This window comes from Epinephelus moara, chromosome 21 (genome assembly GCF_006386435.1).
Source record: "Epinephelus moara isolate mb chromosome 21, YSFRI_EMoa_1.0, whole genome shotgun sequence".
Lineage (NCBI taxonomy): Eukaryota > Metazoa > Chordata > Actinopteri > Perciformes > Serranidae > Epinephelus > Epinephelus moara.
In genome coordinates this window covers 35,215,956-35,235,820 of record NC_065526.1, presented here as the reverse complement: position 1 = coordinate 35,235,820, position 19,865 = coordinate 35,215,956, and the positions used below count along the sequence as shown (strand labels likewise).

Here is a 19,865-nt window from a genome sequence, read left to right as displayed (position 1 = left end):
GGGGGCAAACACTTTTTCACACAGGGCCATGTAGCTTTGGATTTTTTTCTTCCTCATTAATAAAACCCTTCATTTAAAAACTGCATTTTGTGTTTACTTGTGTTATCTTTGACTAATGTTTAAATTTGTTTGATGATCTGAAACATTTAAGTGTGGAAAACATGCAAAAAAGTAAGAAATCAGGAAGGGGGCAAACACTTTTTCACACCACTGTATATCTATAGATAGATAGATCTATAGATAGATCTATCTATCTATAGATCTATCTATCTATCTATCTATCTATCTATCGATATATATAGATATATATTCTTTGTGTGTGGAATATATGATGACAATAACCGATAAATGATCACGCCCAGAGCCGCCAATGTTAACAACATTTTGTAGAGAGGGGGATAAGTGCTGTCCCATTCCGGAGCCCTTTCAGACTCTCACACTCAGTCACTTACAGCTGACGTCAGTTAAGTCAGTGAGGGTTCAGGGCTTGAGTCTTTAGGGGCCGGATTGGAATTGGGCCATTTTTCTACCTCTCACCTGCACTTCCTGCAACGATAGGACACCTCAGAGGAGCTGGAGTGGGCAGGGTCAATGGCAAACAGCTCCCTGGGAACATGCTGCAACTCTGCACGCACACGCACACGCACACAAACACGCACGCACGCACACACACACACACACACACACACACACACACAAATAGAAAATGTTTGAAGCTAGCTATGTCTTAAGCAAACAATTATTTTGTGCGTGTGTGTGAGTGTGTGTGTGGTTACCAGGGTACTTCTCAGTGAGCTTGGTCAGTCTGTACTGTTTGTATAGAGGACTGGAGGAGTCCACTTCACAGTGCAGGGCCTCATACAAACACAGCTGCTCCTCAAAACCACTGTTGACCCTAAAACAAATCCACCAGCTTTCAATTATCTGTCTTACACCTACATACACGATACAGCTATGTCCAACATAATAATAATAACTATTACATGGTGAAGTTAGTTGAAAAGCGAAATTCACGAAGCATTGCAGACACACACACACAGACACACACCTACACCCACACAGCTCCACACACACACACACACACACACACACACACACACACACAGACTTACTGTACATCCTGTTTAACAGTCTTCAGTCTGTGGTAAGCCTCAGTGAAACCCAGCTGGTATCTCTTCATAAGATAAGCAGTAATGATGGTGGCACTGCGACTCCGACCGGCCTGGCTGACACACACACACACAAACAAACACATACATGCACACCCGTCATTAAATTAAACAGGCTCGGTGGATAAAACAATTGTTTATTAAAAATATACACTCATTCTGAAATTGATGCCTGCAACAAAAAAGTTGGGACAGGGTTTACTGCTGTGTGACATCACCTTTTCTTTAAACAACACTCAGTAAGTGTTTGGGGACCAAGGATACTAAGTGTTTGGAAGTTTGAAAGTGAAATTCTTTCCCATTCTTGCTTGATGTATGACTTCAGTTGCTCAACAGTGTGGGGTCTCTGTTGTATTTTGTGCTTCATAATGGCCCATACATGTTCAATGGGAGACAGGTCTGGACTGCAGACAGGCCAGTCTGGTACCTGCACTCGTTTACTATGAAGCCACGCTGTTTGAACACGTGCAGAATGAGTCTCATTGTCTTGCTGGAATAAGCAGGGATGTACCTGAAAAATATGTCATCTAGATGGCAGCATATGTTGCTCCAAAACCTGTATGTACCTTTAAGCATTCATGGTGCATTCATTCAGCGCTCGCTCTCTATCCGCTTCTATCCTGTTTGAATCCAAGTATTGAAGAACAATCTGTAGTTTGTGCAACAGCCCTAGAGCCAGTGAAAACTGATCGGATTTGTGCTGGGAGATGAGCAGGGAGATCTGGGCACTGGCAACATGGAGGGAAGTTTACCACAGTTCATTTACACACACTACCCACACTGTTAGGATACAAAGCTGGTTGAAAATTGGCAAAGTATAACTTCACGTAAAACACCGGATGGAAACCCATCTAGAGTGACAAGTGACCTCTGAGCCTTACCAGTGAACAAGTGCAGCCCCGCCTCCATCCAGAGCCTCCTGAATGAACAGGAAGCAGTCGTCCATGTGACTCAAGAGGTCAGAGGTCACCTCATCCAGAACATTGACCCACTTTTTGCAGAGGCCCCCATCTGCAGGAAGAAGAGGGGCAGGGTCCTCAGAGTCCACACTCAGGATGTGAGTGACAGCTGCATCGGCCAGTGCCTGGCTGTCATTGAGGTCAGCTGCAGTGCCGATGTACAGACCAGGGTCCACCAGCAGCATGACTGCAGAGACAGACAAAGCTGAACATAATGTCTTCTTTCACCAGTAAACAAAGATCAGGAATCTAATGAAACTAATTTTAAAAAGCTTCTCAATTTCTCACATCATGTTTTTATAAAACTGACTGTTGATTGTTTCAGCAATTCTTAGGCAGGCTACTGTACAGAAACCTTCAACCTCCTGTCCAAAGAGGAGATGATCCAGCCACAAGTATTCTTATGGACTCATACATATCTGTCTGGTTTTGATTCTTTGTATGATATTTGCATTACATTTGTCAGATATTTTGGTTTAAAAATAAATGTGGAAATAAATAGGATGATATAAAAAATACTAATGTATCAATACAGGGCAAATTGAAAACATAGAAATTATTTCATGTGGTTCTTGGATTTCATTCATGAAAATGCTGTATTACTGTTTTCTGTGGTGTATCTTGTATGTCTCATTTCTTATCTATGTTTTTTTTAATAAACACATTGATGGTTTTAGTTACATATTAATTTTTTATTTATCACATGGGAAAGGCCAAGGCATAAATCAGTGGCTCTTTGTCCTCTGCTATTAAATCTGATTCCCTACTTTATTTTGACTCAGGAGAAGGGCGGGTGGTATGGTCCTACGAACTCACGGATTTTGTCTTTACTGTCCTCTGACAAGTAAAGAACAGTCCCTAAGTGGCAGGTTTTTAGGCTACATGCCATATGAGGCAACAGACTGGTTCTCTACACAGCACATAGAACTGATAAAAAATAATAAAAACCAAGGAAGGCCATAAATTCTTTTTAAAGACTCTGCCTTGACTTCGTCCTCAAAACATTTCAGAACCACTGAACACTGACATGAGTGCATTTTGTCCCTGACATGCAGTGGTGTAGTGGTAGTTGATGAGGTGGGTGTACTACTAGGTAGATAGGTAGGTTACCGATGAGGAAGTGGGCATACTCTGCTATATATTACAATGGCTTTTTAGCTGATAGATGGGTATACTGTAACTGGATAGAAAAAGAAGTGGGTATACCCCGTATACCCGAGTATACCCTCCACTACACCACTGCTGACATGTCTCTAACGACGACAGTGTGAGGAGACGGTCGTTAACTCACCTCGTTAGCTAAATTCAGCCTCGCCGCTATTTAAGCTCCTCCAGTGAAACTCTACTATTTCGGTAGTTCACCTCGTTTAACTTGTGGTGTGCTGAGTAAAGAGTAAAAGAATAACTGACTACAAACGCACAGAAAACCGAGTTAAATACGAAAGAAAATGTGTGGTCACTGAGGTGTTTGGTTCGTCTCTGACACTGTCCGGGCAGAAACATATAGGAGGACTCTTTCGTTCCGGTGTTACACCAAATTCTATAACCCATCAGATCCGTCACATACTTCATTTAGACATCTTTAATTTAACATGCTGGCAGTTAGATATAATCACACGCATAAACAGCTGTGATATTAATGTTCTGAAATACCTGTCACATTTCTTAACACTTGATTGTACTTTTTACAGGAGCGGTAAGTCAGACAGACAATCAGGGACTGTTCTGTAGGCCTAGTTATCACCCTCCCTGAGTGACTGGCAGAAAATGCATGACACTCTCCACCATAAGTCAGTTATTCGATTTTTAAAACTTCCCCTTTGACGTTAAAGATAAAATCCTGGAGCTGAAAAGCCTTGGTTTTTTACTCTCGTGCATGCTGGTTAATTCATGCAAACGGTTTATTTTTGGCCAAATTTTAAATGAAACATAGAATAAAGTGCGCGCGCACACACACACACACACACACACACACACACACACACACACACACACACTGACTCACCACTTGTTTATATATATATATAAACTAAGCACAAAAAGTAAGGAACTTTGTGTTTGGTAGATTATTTCTTTGTTGTAACAATGCTTCTTGGCAATAAATCTTATACTGTTGGAAAACCTGTTTATTCCCCTTTTAAATTGTGCCACATTGGTAAGGACCATGCATTTGTGGGATGAGCAGCAGAGCTGAGTATGTGGGTTGCACCCGTGAAAAATTTGCTAAATCTTTTCTGCCAATGCCAAACAGCTTTGTTTTGCTGTTGACTCTTGTTTGGTGTTGTTTAGTGGTTTGGATGATTGAAGTCTGAAGAAACAAGACATGTTGACAATTTAACAATTTATTCATTTAACAAACAGGAGCCTCAGTAGCGTGTGGAAGAACCATACACAGCCACAACATCCTGGCACCTCCTCCTCATGCTGGTCACCAGCCTGGTCACACACTGCTGTGGGATGGCATCCCATTCTTCAAGCTCTTCACCTTCAGTCAGGTACCAGAAGCTCAAAACAAGAGTCAATAGCAACAGCAAAAAAAAAGCTTTTTGGCATTGGCAGAGAAGATTTGGCAAATTTTTCATGGGCACAACCCACATACTCAGCTCTGCTGCTCATCCCACAAATGCATGTTCCTTACCAATGTGGCACAATTTAAAAGGGAAATAAACAGGCTTTCCAACAGTATAAGATTTATTGCCAAGAAGCATTGTTACAACAAAGAAATAATCTACCAAACACAAAGTTTCTTACTTTTTGTGCTTAGTTTATATATATATATAAACAAGTGGTGAGTCAGTGTGTGTGTGTGTGTGTGTGTGTGTGTGTGTGTGTGTGTGATTGGAAATGATAGAAATTATGTTGTTATCTCTCTCTTGTTATCTTCTGGTAGTATAAAAAAAAAAGTCTATTTCAGAGCATTTGCTTAAAATTTAGCAGTTTCTTGAACATTTTGTAATTACAGTTTTGATTTTTATATTGTTATCTGTAAATTTCTTTGGTCACCTGCCTTCTTCATTCCTGACAGACTTGTAAAACCAAATGTTCTCTTTGAATTTGTGGTGGTGGTAAATACAGCATGAAATCACTACATTAGTTTGTCAGATCATTAACTTTTCACATACACCAAACATACATATTTTTAATCATATCAGATGCGCTTCTTATTATGTCAACAAAAGGATTTTTTAGGACTTTTATTTCTTACCTAATATAACGTTAGACTTTTTTTTTTTGTCCCTACAATGTCTTGTTAAGTTCTTATCACTTGTTTTTGCTTGCTTTGTAAGAGATTTGGGCAAGGGCGTAGGTTTCACTTCACCATTGGGATGAGGGGGTTAGAGGTCCTGCCAATAAATTTTAAGTGTCAAACTTAATTGATGCACCAATATCTGCATTGTTTTGCATTAATTTAGTTTGAGGTCTTTGTATTTGGTCAGAGTAAAAGTTCTATGGATTAAGGCAAAGTAAATGGGTAACTCATTAGTAGTCTACGTCTGTAATTCACTGTCGATGCCGAATTTGCCATCACTTAAATAAGAAAACTGATTGAACCAAAGGTACACCGATTTCTGGTAGTCGAGTTTAAGTGCCAAAGAAAAAAAATTGAAATAGTGGAAAATCTAAACCATCTACATGAGAGAGGTCAGTTGTCTAATTTTTTTTTTTTTTTGCTCAAAGCAAGGCAATTTGTACCAGATACAAACTGTTACATTATAAATAACTACTCAGAAACACACACAAGTGTGTCCTTTTACTGAGAATGTCATGTTACAGGGGATGGAATGTTTAGATGTGATTAGAAATTAATAAAAGCCAACATAGTTTGGAGAAAATAAAATAGTGGAAAATCTGACTTGTACTCTTAGATGCATCCAAATTCAAAGAATGTGGGAATAACAGAGTTCCACTTCAGTTTGTCAGTAAAACATTCCATCCTTTTTTAAACTGGTTAAGGTATCTGATGATAAACATTTTAAACATACTCCTAGTGGAGCCCTTAGGTATGATTTTGAATGCTGTTTTAGAAATATTTAGGCACAAAAAAAAGGTTTGAGAAAAATATTGAAACAAGGTAAAAGGTCCCAGCCCAATCACTAAAAGAAAATGTTAACATTGTATGCCTCTACACATTTCATCATATCAACATTTCTAAAGCGACGTAGCACACGAGCTGACTTTGTCATCATGAGGTGGAGGGGATATTGGATGGTATGTCACCTCAGTGAGATGTCTGCCAAGCTTCTGACCACTGTTTGAGGCCAACACGCAACTAAACCAGTCGTGATTTAGTAACCCGTGTTTGTCTTTTCAGCTGGGATAGTGGCATGAAAAGCAGTTGTTTTTATCGAAACATCGCTGCTTTTCCTGCCGGGATTGTGCCCCCCCAGAATGGGGTATTTTAAGCTACAACATGATCTTCTCCTAACCATAACCAAGTGATTTTTGTGCCTAACCACAGGTTAATTACAGCGCTGTTGAAATGTAAAGTTTTAACGTATCCACTACATAATAACGTGCAAATTTAACGAATCCGTAGTTTTACCAAAACAACATTGTCTGCCACAGACAGAACAAACAAAAAGAGAACATTCTTTACCCACAAGGAAAATAAACTTCATGGTGAAATTGGCATCAGCTATAAAGCTGAAATAATGGGTAGGAACAAGTGAAGAGAGTGACGGGAAGATACCAGGAGGATGAGGTAATGTGAGCAGACACTGGTCAGCAACCCACAGTCTCATCAGGGAGCCATTACCAGTGTCAACTGGTAGTAGGAGCAGTAAATCTGCATAAAGTCAATGTGAATCTACAAACATCCTGTCAGCTCCCTTCGCAGCTCCAGAGAGAAACACACGTTTCTCAAACGAACTGTCTGACTTAATGTATAAAAGGACTAAACTTACAGTCACATGGTCAGGTTGAACGAATCTCTGCTCTTTTTTAAGATATGTGTCCTTTGCCAGACACACTTTAAATACATGTTTCATAATGTCTGTCTGGCCTCCTGTTTCTCTACACCAAAAAAGTGTGTGTGAATATGTGTGTAGTGCTCTGAACTGCCCGCCAGCATGCATCCCACAGTCTGTACATGGTCACAATGTGGGGTGCTAATAAAGTTTAATGAGCTGCTTTAATCTGACCGTCTGACCAATCACAATACCTCACTGTAACCACACCTCTTCCCGAGGGCTCATTAGAGGGCTGCCATCACACATAATTGACTGTTAGAAATTAAGCATTAAAAAAACAGGCGGCGCACATGTGTGTAGTCATTCAGACCAACAGGTGAATGGGAACAGAGTGGGTGTGTTGATGTGTTCGGTCTGCTGCAGTGACTCATTCACATTGTATTATGTCTCTAGCAGATGCCCTGTAAGAGTGTCAACAAGCTGATTTGTAACAGACGTCAAAGAGACTTTTGCTACTTTTAAAATACTTTAATTTAAACTTCTGTCTTTATTAAAATATATTTTTTATGTGATTAACATCTTTCAGTTTAGGTAACCCAACACAACTCTAAGTTCACCCCTGTGGTGGACAGTCTGAAGAGAGACCCAGCTCAGTGGTCAGACTGTTGCCGAGTGGTTGAGGCTGGTGAGAATGTGTGGATAAGTGTATTAAAATGGCTATAAGAAATATCATATGATAATTTGAATTGAATTATTCATTTTTATTATAAGATATGATTTAATTTATATTAAATCACCTTGTGGGGCATCACCCCCAGAGAAACAAGATTGGTAATATTTATTCATCACATAAAATATGATAAACTATCAAGTTGAAACTCTAACCAAAACTGCTTTGGGGGGGGGGCAGTCTTTGTTAAACTTTGTGGGTCTCCATAGGAAACCAAAGAAAATAGGATAGGAAAGATAGCCATTCTCACAAGATGCTCTCTGATCGTTCATAGGCTGGTATTGCATCAACTTGCTCAACCAAAGAGCAGATCCTGCTACCTCTTGTATGCTAAGCAAGCACTCCACCATTTAAGGAACTGTTAACATTTACAAGTAACTGCTGACTTTTTTTTTTTGCTTTTCATGGTACCGCACTCTGTACTCACCTTTAAAGACAACACACCCAAGACAAGGCAAAAGACTGACTAGTAGAAAACTGTAAAGATGGCCACTGAGAGAGGGTGAGGTTCTGCCTCACCATATGCGTACCACCCTCAGTTACGACCTTAAAGACAACACACCAAAGATGAGCTGGCTGAGTGGTTAATGTGATGAGACTGCTTTTGCTCTACATGCATGGTTCAAATACATCATGTTGCAGTCAATTTTCAATTTTTGTCTGCTCTAATTAGTACATATTAACAAGCACCATTATCATTGAAACAAGTTTAGTTCATTTTCATCCAGGTTATAAAAATGAATGTAAAAGATCAAAAAAGTGTGAAGTGTGAAAAAGCAGCGTTTTATTTTTAGGGCAGAAAAGATCACCAAGTCCATGTCAAATTCTATTCCTCAAGGGTAGATCCTCAATAGATGCCTTAGTGAAGATGAGTAATGATGTTGAAAAAGAACTCTTCATATGAGTTAAGAAGAAGAAGAAGAAGAAGAAGAAGAAGAAGAAGTAATGGCACTTGTTTATTTAAATATTAAAAAAGACATAAAATTCGATGCGAAAGGAGGGGACACTAATTAAAATGAATCAATCTGGTATTTAGATTTTTTTTTTATCAGTTCATACTTTCAGGGTTAAGTGGGATCAGGTATATCTAAAGAGTTTGAAATACAAACTGGAATTCCACAAAGAAGTGTTATTCACACTATCCTTTTCCATATAATGATAAATGGTGTATTTAGGGATGTAAACAGAGAAAATAGTGCATCATATGTGCAAAAGATGGGGCAAGCTGGAAAAGAGGAAGAAATGTAGTCATGTTGTTCAAAATGTTCAGACTGCTTTAAACATTGTCATATAATTTGGGTTCCAAGATTTCACTACCTAAATAATGTTATTTGCTGTTTCACAAAAGAAAACACCATTTAACTGCAATTTACCTCTATACAGACAACCGTTAGAGACTGCCAGGTCTCAAATATTTATAATTATGATATGATGAAAAGAATACATGGAATTCTCATATAAAACACAGAAACCAAATGTAAGAAAACTTCAAACCTCATGAGGAATTTCTGCGGTTATGACTGAGGGGCTGACTATCACTTTTAGATATATATCAGGCACTAATAAGATCCACTATAGATTATGGCTGTATATGGAAAAGCATGTAAGACAATTTTACAAAGACTAGACAGGGTTTAAACCAGAGCATTAAGACTATGTTTAGGGGCTATGAGAACAACTCCAGTAAATGATCTATTAGTAGAAGCTGGTGATGACACGTTAGACCAGAAAAATTATTAAAAGGATGTGGAAAGGAACAACTCACCACTGAGGCTTTAAGAGAATGTTGGGAGTATGCTAAGGTTAATGAAAGAAATTTTGAATGGAATATAGGGGAGATTGTATAAAAGATGGGTTTGGAAGAGTTAAATTATAGTCCATTTGCTGCTTTATGCACCACCACCAGCACCATGAATTGTCCCAGAGCCATATGCTAACTTACAGCTTCTAGAAGAAAGATAAACTAATCTGTAACAGATAGAATTCAGAATATTGTAAGACCATGTTCATAGACAATTCTTTAGATTTCTGACAATATATACGGATGTTTCAAAGAATCCTGATTATGGACTTGTGGGAATTGGTATACCAGAATTTACTGTTATTGTATATCATAGAATATCATCCAGTGGTTCTCAAATGGTCCAGCCACATGGTCCAGACTCTCCTTTGGTTAAAGGTCCATGCAGCATCATACTTGCATTTGGCCATGTCGTTGAGCTAGTTTGCTGTCTCTGTTAAGTAGCTGTCAGTTATTTACTCACTCTACAGCAGGAAACTAGCCTGAAAATCCAGACCCAAATCTAGAAAGATTTAGAGTCTGGCCATGAGTAATGCAAATGGCCCAACTCGAGGGGCGGCACCAAGCATGCATTTGAAAATATCACTGCACGCAACTGGATAATACTACGACCAATCAGAACAATACACGGGGTGACGTATCCAGAGTGCTACCAGCAGAGCTAACTGGTAGATTAGACTCTTGCCGTATCCGGTCGGCAAAACAGCAAAAACGTCCTTCTTGCAAAGGAAAGATTCGAGCGACGTCTTCTGTTCCTCTTTTAGAGAAAAAGCCAAGTCTAACTCGTTCATTGTAACGGCCAAAGCCGTTTCAAACAAATGGTGTTCATCCGTAGCCATCTTGCAATTTTTACTGACTGATTCCGGACTTCGTCGTCGCAGCGCTGTCGTCATCTGTTTAGCTCGCCTCTGGCCCGCCTATATCAGATACACCGATGTGATTGGTGCAGCTCGGCTCCAAGGGCATGGGTAATGAACATCATTACTGATTGCCAGAGTGACTCGCTGAGCAAATTCAAATTGTGCTCTAGCGAGAACTCTGGATTTCCAGGGTATCAGGAAACAGCACTTCAGAATGAAAGCTCTGTGCCAGATATTGACTGAATTTTAAAATAAAGTGTTCTTTTTACAAACATGACACGTTTGCGAGTTACTTGCAGTCTATTTAGAATGGACTTGCGACCCACTTTTGGACTGCGACCCCCTGGTTGGGAACCACTGCCATAGACTGATCAGTAGATTGACAATATTCTCAGCAGATTTGCAGTCATTCGTCAGTGGGTGGATTTTGCTCAGTTGTCATAGAAAGGGCTAAGATATAAAAAAATTGACCACTTGTTTTTACATGGCTGAAGTTCCATGCCTCAGTCATGAGAAAACAGGTGGTGAGTCAGTGTGTGTGTGCGTGTGTGTGTCATCGTGGCAAAATGTGGTTACTGGTGGCACCTACTGTAGCGGGAACTACCATGAAGGTGGTTTTGAGTACTTTGCCATGTGTTTATATTACTTTTGGTCTGTCTGTCAGTTGCCCCAACTGTACAAGAAAGAGTCACAAAACTTAACAGGTGTGTAGATGAGATCAATTTGAGGGCCAAGCCAAATTTGAAAATGGATTTGGCACCGGAAGAAGCGGGGTAAGAAGTAGGGAAAGCATCTCCATAGATATAAATGCCCCAGCAGACTGACCCTTCTCATTCATTACCTTTCTTTGGCTCTTTCCCCTCATCCTCTCCTTGTGAAAGTCACCCACTTGTAGACACTTTTTATGACCTATGGACTGAGCTGAACAATATAAAATCACTAAATAATTGTCTTAACCACATGACATCAGCTTTGGCTGGCACAAGCACCTCATTCCTCAAGCTGGCTCGCAGAGAAAATGTGCCCAAAGGGCAACAGGTAGGAGTAATATCACATGTGGGAAAGGAGAAAAACACTGATTACAGTTGATTAACTTAAAAAAATAGTTGGCAAAGAAATTATTTACTTAAAAAAAATGTAGAATTTAAAAAAATGCAACTATTAAGAAAGAAGTAAAAGACAGTCTTTTTCTTGTGCAACCAAAAACAAACAGTAAAAAGTACCTGAGGTAATTTATAATTAGTTACTTTCCATCTCTGGTCTGGAAGCGGGTTTCTGTGTGTAGGAGTTCATTTATTGCCAGTGTAGGAAGTTTAAATACTTCTTGGCAGTTTTTAATTAGTCTGTGGGTGTAGTATGAGTGTGTGGTTGTGTGTGATGCTAATTAAAAGTGTCCTGTCTCAGTGCCTTTGTCTCATATATAAGACCAACAAACTGAGAGGCTGAAAGAAGACAGGGAGAGGTGACACACTGACTCTCTCAATTTCTTTCTATTACTGTGCCAGTGTCTCTCTTACGCTCCATTTCTATATCGCTGTTGTTGTTTGGTTCAGATTCAGTTAAGACAGAGTCTTGGGCAGAGATGATGATGATGAGGATGGTGATGAAAATGGCACTGTGGCTTCTTTGTCTTGGCCTTGCTGTGACCTACACTGCTGTTGCTGCTGCTGGACCAGGTAAGCTCTGACATATTTATCTAACCTTCTTATGATTATGATCTGGTAGTGCACCTGCTGTAGTATAAAATGTCTACTAATGAAGCTATCATATCATCTAGTGTGCAAAATACCTTGTCATGTGTACACTGCACCTATAGCAACTTGCAATCACATTTTGATATCTTGAAATTTCTCATAATGCACATGTAATACCTTATAATGTAAAAAAAAAAAAAAAAAAAACCTCTTGTAGTAACACACCTGCTATGCCTCAAAATGTCCAATAATAATGTTTAATACTCGGTCTATAGTGCCTTGGGATGTCTTACAGTCCATTTGATGATACCAAAGTAATGATGCCATATAGGATTACAGTGCTTTACAAATTAAAATTAAAGTGTGACTGAAATCACACACACACACACAAACACACACACACACACACACACACACACACACACACACGTCGCCTCTCTCCAGGAAGCTGTGTGGGCCGTTGTGGCGAGGCTTTCACCAGAGGCCAGCAGTGTACCTGTGACTTCGGCTGCCTGCAACACAATGAGTGCTGCCCAGACTTCCACGCTACTTGCACCGCTGGTAAGACACTCAATAAATCAAGACATTACATTTTTATCAATTCATCTGTGCTAATCTGAAGGATAGAAGGAAAGGACAGATAAGTATAACAGGTCAAGGAAAAGAAATGCAGGCAATGAGAGACTTGGTTTATGGTGATTAAATACTGCAGCATATGCTATATGCTTTCATCTTAAAGATGCACAAATATTTATTTTATAACATCCAATAAATTGTTGCTTAGCTCATTTATTGTTTTTTATAGAACTACTGAGCCTCTTTAACTTGTTGTTTGGGTTTCTATGAAGCTCTTAGCATCTTTAGCTTGATGTATTGATTTCTATTGAGCTGTGAAGTCTCTTTGGTTTCTAATAACCTCGAAATCCTTGGCTCATTGTTTTGCTATTACAGCACATTTAATGTATGTTTCACTGCTCTCAGTTTCTAGCAGAATCAGGCAGCTATTTTTTGTAGCAAACAAGCTGTAATAAACTCAGTGTACAGTATCCCTGCTCAGCATTAAATGGCAGACAGACAAAGTTAGTAACTAGACTGTGGTTCACCTAATAGGTGTAAACTCCAGATAGTTTCTTAGGATTTAGAGGAGAACAAAGAGAGTGAATTGGATGGGAATTTGTCAGGTAGCTAAAACCAGACTCCAGATGAATGCTTACGTTGCTGTTTGTCTCCTGGATGTGTAAATGGGCAACTGTTTGCTAAATTTCAGTTTAGGACTATGTTGAAACATGCACTCTGCTGTGCTGATCTGTCTGTTCTCAGCTCAGTCCTGTCAGGGTCGCTGTGGTGAAGCATTTAGGCGCGGTCTGCTGTGTGAGTGTGATCCACAGTGCATCAAGTACAACACCTGTTGTCCTGACTACCAGCTACACTGCGGTAATGGCCAACAACCACAACAACCACAGCTACAACACATACACACAGTGCCCCGCTGTGACCTAGCAACGCATACACAATTATAAAAAAGTTTAAAGACATAATGACGCTTAAAAAAGTTTGTCTCTCTGTCCACAGATGCCAGTGTGTCAGTTTCACACACCAGGACTTTCCAGCCTCTGAGGGCTGCAGCTTCAGGTTAGCATGCAGCAGTAACATCTAACTAATGAGTAAAAGAGCTTCGCTTTCTCTGCCAATGTAGCTTTTATGCTGGATTTGCTATCATTTACCAGATTCATTATTGTTCTTTGAATACAGTAACCAATCAAATCCTTATATTGGTACTTAAACCTGCCATTTATAGCTCATAAATATTGTAAAAATACAGAAGCTGTGAGACAGAAGATGGAAAATGGAAAATGAATTTGAGTTGAAAGAATATTTTTTGAAAATGTATTTAATGAGCTTTAATGAGCCAACACAAAAGACTTGGGTAGACAATATATGGGGCAGCAGTAGCTCAGTCAATAGGGACTTGGGTTGGGAACCGGAGGGTCGCCTTTTCGAGTCCCCGTCCGGACCAAATATGGAGCGTGGACTGGTGGCTGGAGAGGTGCCAGTTCATCTCCTGGGCACTGCCTAGGTGCCCCTGACCAAAGCACCAAACCCCCAACCGCTCGGGGCAGCCCCACCCTGACATCTCTCCACCTTGTGCATGTATAGGTCCTGTTTGTGCATGTGTGTGTCTTTTGGACTTGTGTGCAATTGACAGCGAGAGTGAAAAAATTTCCCCTCAGGGGAATTAATAAAGTATATAAAGTTAAGTTAAAAGTTAAGTTATATAACTCTAAAATTCACACTCCTCAGCCAAGCTTGAAACGTGTTGCAATACTGAGTAGCTGCCATTTTATGTTCCTGATGAACCAACTGCTGTTGGATAACAGGTGTGTCCTCACAATTTCCCCCCATTATTTTCTCCTCCTCAGGAAAACGGAAGCTAGGGAGGAGCTGGAAAAAATCCAACAGTGAGAGTGAGGAATGGTACACAGGTAGATGTTGTTTTCATGTTGAATTTGTGTTTTATTCAGAGTGAGAACAAATCTTAACAATGGGAAACAGCTATGGGCTCAGTCCAAACACAACTACTGTATATATGCCAAACAGCACATATAATTATATTATTATATCTATTTTGTTCTAAAGGATGCCTTTTTTGGTCTGTGTCTGACACTGAAATCAGTTACCAAGTGGCGGTATTTGACAATTTTGGAATAAGGGAGGATGTAAAAACAGCACATTGTGGTTTTACAAGGGGTTATGTGCCAGTGAATTTTGCTACTGTTGGATAAAACCAGGCTTGGCTGTTGTACAGACGTGTGAGTGGTATTGATCCTCTCATCAAACATCATTAACCAATAACATAATAGCACATTTTTGCCTCAGGGCTCTCTAACAGGTTAATCTGACCATGTTGTTGAGGCACTGATTTAGGGGCCTCTATCTGCAAAATTATATATAATGTTCATAACTATGTTTACATGTACATGTAAAACATGAAAACCTTCCTGGTTCTTTTTTCTCCTGTAGGTGTGGGTAACATCCCTGTTGGTCGACTGCCGGTGTCCATCCCCTCCACTCATAGTGAAGTTCGAGCTTCACCAGCACCTGGCTCCTCTCTGCCCCGCTACAGTGCTCCATCCCTGGACGGCAGTGCTCTTGTCAGTGCTGGTGATGGAGCTGTTAATGGCAATGTCCACCTGCTGCTGTCGCCTGAAGGAGTGGCTCCATCTGGGCCAAGTCAAGGTTAGTTTGACAGAGATTTAATACATCATTTGTTAAATCTGATTTAACTTAAATTACATTTTTGGTCGGCACAGTGATGTGGTGCGGTGATTAGCACGGTTGCCTCACAACAAAAGGGTTCCAGGTTCAAACTGGGGCCCTTCTGTGTGGAGTATGCATATTCCCAGTTGGTGTGGGGGTTGTTTGGCTTCCTCCCACAGTCCAAAGACATGTGAGACCATAAGGACATTAGGTTAACTGGTGACTCTGAATGCTCGTAGGTGTGAATGGTTGTTTTTTTGTGTGTGTCAGCCCTGTGATAGTCTGGCGATGTGTCCAGGGTGTATCCGCCTCTTGATTTGTTATAAAGCACTCATTGTAACCCAAATAAGTAAAATTAAATTAATAATAGTATTTACTGCATTTGACCACACACTTTAATAACTATTTTTGTTCGCAGTAGTTCCAGCAGCAGCTCTCAGTGGCCCAGCTGGCTCCAGGCCCAGACCCAGCACCCTGCAGGATATAGCCCAGGCCTTGGGTCTCCCTGTGGTGGAAGGAGGATCTGAGAGACCAGGGACAGGTAGGACAAGTGTGTGCGTGTGTGTTGCATTTTGACCAAATTCAGTCACTTTTATCTTTACATACATGATATTAGAAATATTACAAATTTTTTTATTACATATATTTTTGAACAGATCAGAATGATCTTCTCTTGACACATTCGGTGTCTAAAGTCGTCAAATACCACCGCTTGGTCGGTGCTTTCTGCATCAGACACTGACAGCACCAGTGTATAACGCCACCAGATGATGTCAGCGTATGGATGTTGAGCCAAACCATGATGTTTTTTTTCTGAACCTAACCACATGCATTTGTTGCACAAGGAACAAGTAAATACAAGGTGTTTTTCCTGTGCTGACTGTATGCATCTAACAAGCAAAACCTGTACATTTCCTGTGAAAAGGGAGGTGAATTTTGAAAGACACAATGCATTTTAACAGGTGTAAATTGACACAGCATCCCAGGACGTTAACAACAGACGCACCCAGAATACTTAGCGTGTAATATGTAGACGTCAAAAGTCCACCACACAACTGATGACATGTAATGAGTTGGGAGTAAGAACATGTTGCTGTATCAGAATGACTTTTTTTGTTTGACTAATAATACTAAAAATACTGAAAATTCAAATACATGAAAAAATCAAAATTGACTAACTGGGCCAATAAATTGCAGACATAATAATGGGTTTTTAGTGTGTCTGATAAATTGTGTGTGTGTGTGTGTGTGTGTGTGTGTGTGTGTGTGTGTGTAGGACTCCTTGCTGATGTCAACCTATGCAGTGATTCTCCCATTAATGGACTGACAGCTCTCAGCAATGGGACCATACTGATATTTAAAGGTCAGTCATCCAGATGCTGTTTCTAGTGTGTGTAATGACTCCAGTATAAAATGATATCCTGCAAACACAATATTGGGAAGAAACACATATTTAAGCATATAAAGTCAATAATGTGTTTATATATTCTTTATGATTTGAGTGTGATGTGTAATAAACAGATAATGTGATTCTGTGAAGTCTCAGAGTGTCCTGTGTGAGCTGTATCACTTATATGTGTGTTTCAGGTGAGCTGTTCTGGGCAGTGGACCCTGTCAGTCACTTAGTTGGTCGTCCACAGAGCATCACAGACACTCTGGGTGTCCCGTCTCCCATCGATACTGTCTTCACACGCTGCAACTGCCACGGACACACCTACATCATCAAGGTACAAATATCACTATATCCCAATATACAACCACTGTGTCAGTACTGCTATGACTCTTACTATAACTACTGACACCACCAGTGCCACCACTGTTAAGAAGACTAGAATAATACAACAAAAATTTCTGATACTAGAGTTTAAGTATTGCTCCTATTCCCATCACAGTGACACCAAATAGAAGAGTCCAATCTAGAATAGTCCAGTTGTTGGAGAGTTTAAATCTGAAAAAAAAAAATCCCATAGTTTCTTTCCAAAAAATGGAAATGCGACATGTTCAGATCATTTTGTAAGCAAATATGTTGCTTTAAATTTGCAGTTATTATAGCACAGCTATCAGGTAAATCTGTTGGACATCATTCTGGACAGATAGTATTTTGGGTGGGCACCCTGTTATCAGTGGCTATCAGCCTTATAGATATGGGTTAGAAGGGGCCTGCTACACCTACTAGTAGGTTCAGAAGTCCATTATCAGGCTGTCAGCCTTATCAGTTTTCAGTGGGAGCAGTTTCATTAGGTTTAGGTTTCATACATAATCTGTGTATCATTTGTTCTGTTCATATTCAGCTGGGAATCCCTAATTGGAAAATGAAAAACTAATTTGTTGATGTTATTTATATATGACTCCAACACACACAAAAAAATAATAACAGCTTGTTTTTTTTTTGTACTTTGATTATATGCTCAAGTCTACAATAGGAATTGAAAAAATGGGCCATTAGCCAAATTTGATTTTGATATTAAATCTTTCCAATTTGTGTGACTATGAAGTTACTGACTTCTTCATGTGTTGCACTTTTCTGGACATTGGGTTTGTGCATCTCACAAACTTTCACATACTTTCTCAAATAAGCTCCCTCTGTGATGATGGAAGTCAGTGAGCAGTTACCCTCTTTTTCACCATCTGTCCTCTTCATCCACTGATCTAGGGAGACCAGTACTGGCGTCTAGATGGGAACATGGTGATGGAGCCGGGCTACCCCAAACCTCTGGCCGCTGAGTTCCCAGGTCTGACAGGAAGCATCAGCGCTGCACTGGCAGTACCAGCAACCACAAGTAGACCAGAGACTGTATACTTCTTTAAGCCTGGTGAGGAATACAGAAAGACACAACTAAACTGATAAACAGAGGGACAGAGGCACGGTCTAGGGCTGGGAGGAATTCACCTAAAGTACAAGATGCTGAATCCCAAGAGCAGCTAGTTCCACACAACAGCTAACAATCAAGGCACTAAATTTATAACTATCAACTGGGCACCAGAGCAGTGTGGTTGTGTGAGAAATATAATCTCAACTCAAGGTCCACTAAACTTGCATTTTGTGGCATTTAACTCCAGCTCACAGTCGTCATTAGTAAATGACGCTGAGTGCAGTTTGGTGGGGTAGGCGCTGTTATTTTTTTGACACCTTATATTCTCTGATGAAGACAGTGAAATGCAGTTGGGAGGTCTGAAAAAGCTAGTGAGTGGACTTTTAGGTTGAGATTACTTTGTCACACACACAGTGATACCAAGGTCCAAACGGAACTTTCTTGCTCAAAACAAAGTGGTTGTTTGTTGTATTGGGCAGCTCTCAGTACTTGTGTAGCTGTATGGATGTAAAGCAAGGAGCTCTGTCATCTCTTTCAAGATATATAAATGAACAGAAAAAACTTGCACATAGATGGACATACAGTGTGTCTTTTTAATGCTGTTTGAGTTTATGGACATGACTGACAGTAGCTGTCTGTGTTTGTCCCACAGGAGACATCATGCAGACGTTCACCTTCCCACCAGGCAGCACTCCCTCCTGCAGCATTAAACCAAGGAGCTCCTTGAACAGACGGCAGGCTGGTCAGTAGCCCACTGAAGCATTTTCCCCAAAATGTTAGACTGTTCCTTCAAACCCCAGGGAACTGGTCAAATGAAAATACAGCAGATTTTGTTGTAGACGGCTAGTTTAAAGGCACAGTTTCTGAATACGAACTGTGTGCATTTCTCTGTGGACTGAGTATTTTGATATCTTGGTATTTATACAACACTTATACCTGCTTTATTTTTTAAAAAGAAATGGAAATCTGACTTTTCACAACATGAGACCTTTTTTGGGGGTTCATTTATCAATTAACTAAGTAGGCATGCACTTCTTAAATGTACTTAAAATGCTTGTTTTTATTTCTCAAACCCATAAGTTCTACTAAGTGGAGAGATCAACATCAAACTGTCTCTGAAGGGATTCCCCACACCCGTCACCTCAGCTCTGTCCATGCCCAGCCCTCTGAGGAGTGACCCATATGAGCACTACATCTTCTCCGGACGTAAGAACCATCCTGGTTATTCTCATTAGACAGAAAAAAGTAGTAGTTTACCATGACGACTGTGAACCACATATAGACTGTATTTCTTGTGTTTTAATGCAGGTCAGTGTTTCAATAAGTCTCACAGGCATACCACTCCACCAGATGCTGATTTGTGTATGAGGTGTGATTACTCTGGTAAAGTTTATCTGAGCTGAAATCATTAACTCTTCTGTCTTCTCCACAGCTCTCTTCTTCAGCATCCAGATTTTAGGTGACCTGCCAGCACTGGCCAAACCTGACCCCTTGGCAGTCCTCGCACCCATGCCCATCCTCAGCCCTGCTGTCATGGCTACCAACTCTGCCAACACGGCTGCTCAAAATGCTAACCCTCCCCTTCCAGCCAACTCCATCAGAGTCTGGCTGCGCTGTCCCTAGGGACATCCTGATAAGGTGACAGAGGCCATGTTCTGGTCATTTCTGCAA

At 40.3% G+C, this 19,865-nt stretch overlaps 2 protein-coding genes across 2 annotated transcripts in view; one reads left to right on the top strand and one right to left on the bottom strand.

Moving 5' to 3' along the window:
- The window catches only part of dusp12 (dual specificity phosphatase 12), a 12,383-nt gene extending 8,769 nt beyond the window's left edge, over nt 1–3,614 (bottom strand). Inside the window, exons 1-5 of the mRNA XM_050033572.1 lie at nt 3,420–3,614; nt 2,051–2,315; nt 1,113–1,226; nt 777–895; nt 538–625 (exon numbers count right to left, since the gene is read on the bottom strand). Coding sequence (XP_049889529.1) covers nt 538–625; nt 777–895; nt 1,113–1,226; nt 2,051–2,313 — 584 coding nt within the window. The 5' untranslated portion in view covers nt 2,314–2,315; nt 3,420–3,614. The remainder of the gene's footprint in view (nt 1–537; nt 626–776; nt 896–1,112; nt 1,227–2,050; nt 2,316–3,419) is intronic.
- An 8,397-nt stretch (nt 3,615–12,011) lies between these two features.
- Nucleotides 12,012–19,817, top strand: prg4a (proteoglycan 4a). Its single transcript, XM_050032367.1, has 13 exons — nt 12,012–12,105; nt 12,568–12,684; nt 13,444–13,557; nt 13,696–13,755; nt 14,544–14,606; nt 15,145–15,360; nt 15,800–15,922; nt 16,658–16,744; nt 16,969–17,108; nt 18,035–18,194; nt 18,847–18,936; nt 19,275–19,400; nt 19,627–19,817. The coding sequence occupies exons 1-13, from the start codon at nt 12,012–12,014 to the stop codon at nt 19,815–19,817; spliced, it is 1,581 nt and encodes a 526-aa protein (XP_049888324.1).
- Nucleotides 19,818–19,865: the final 48 nt, after the last annotated feature.

Excerpts from the sequence above, each read along its gene's own strand:
- prg4a (XM_050032367.1), top strand. The coding sequence starts at position 12,012 with ATGATGATGATGAGGATGGTGATGAAAATGGCACTGTGGCTTCTTTGT. Across the intron at positions 15,361-15,799 it reads TCCATCTGGGCCAAGTCAAG|TAGTTCCAGCAGCAGCTCTC; the intron begins GTTAGTTTGACA and ends TTTTGTTCGCAG. Across the intron at positions 18,195-18,846 it reads TGTATACTTCTTTAAGCCTG|GAGACATCATGCAGACGTTC; the intron begins GTGAGGAATACA and ends TTTGTCCCACAG.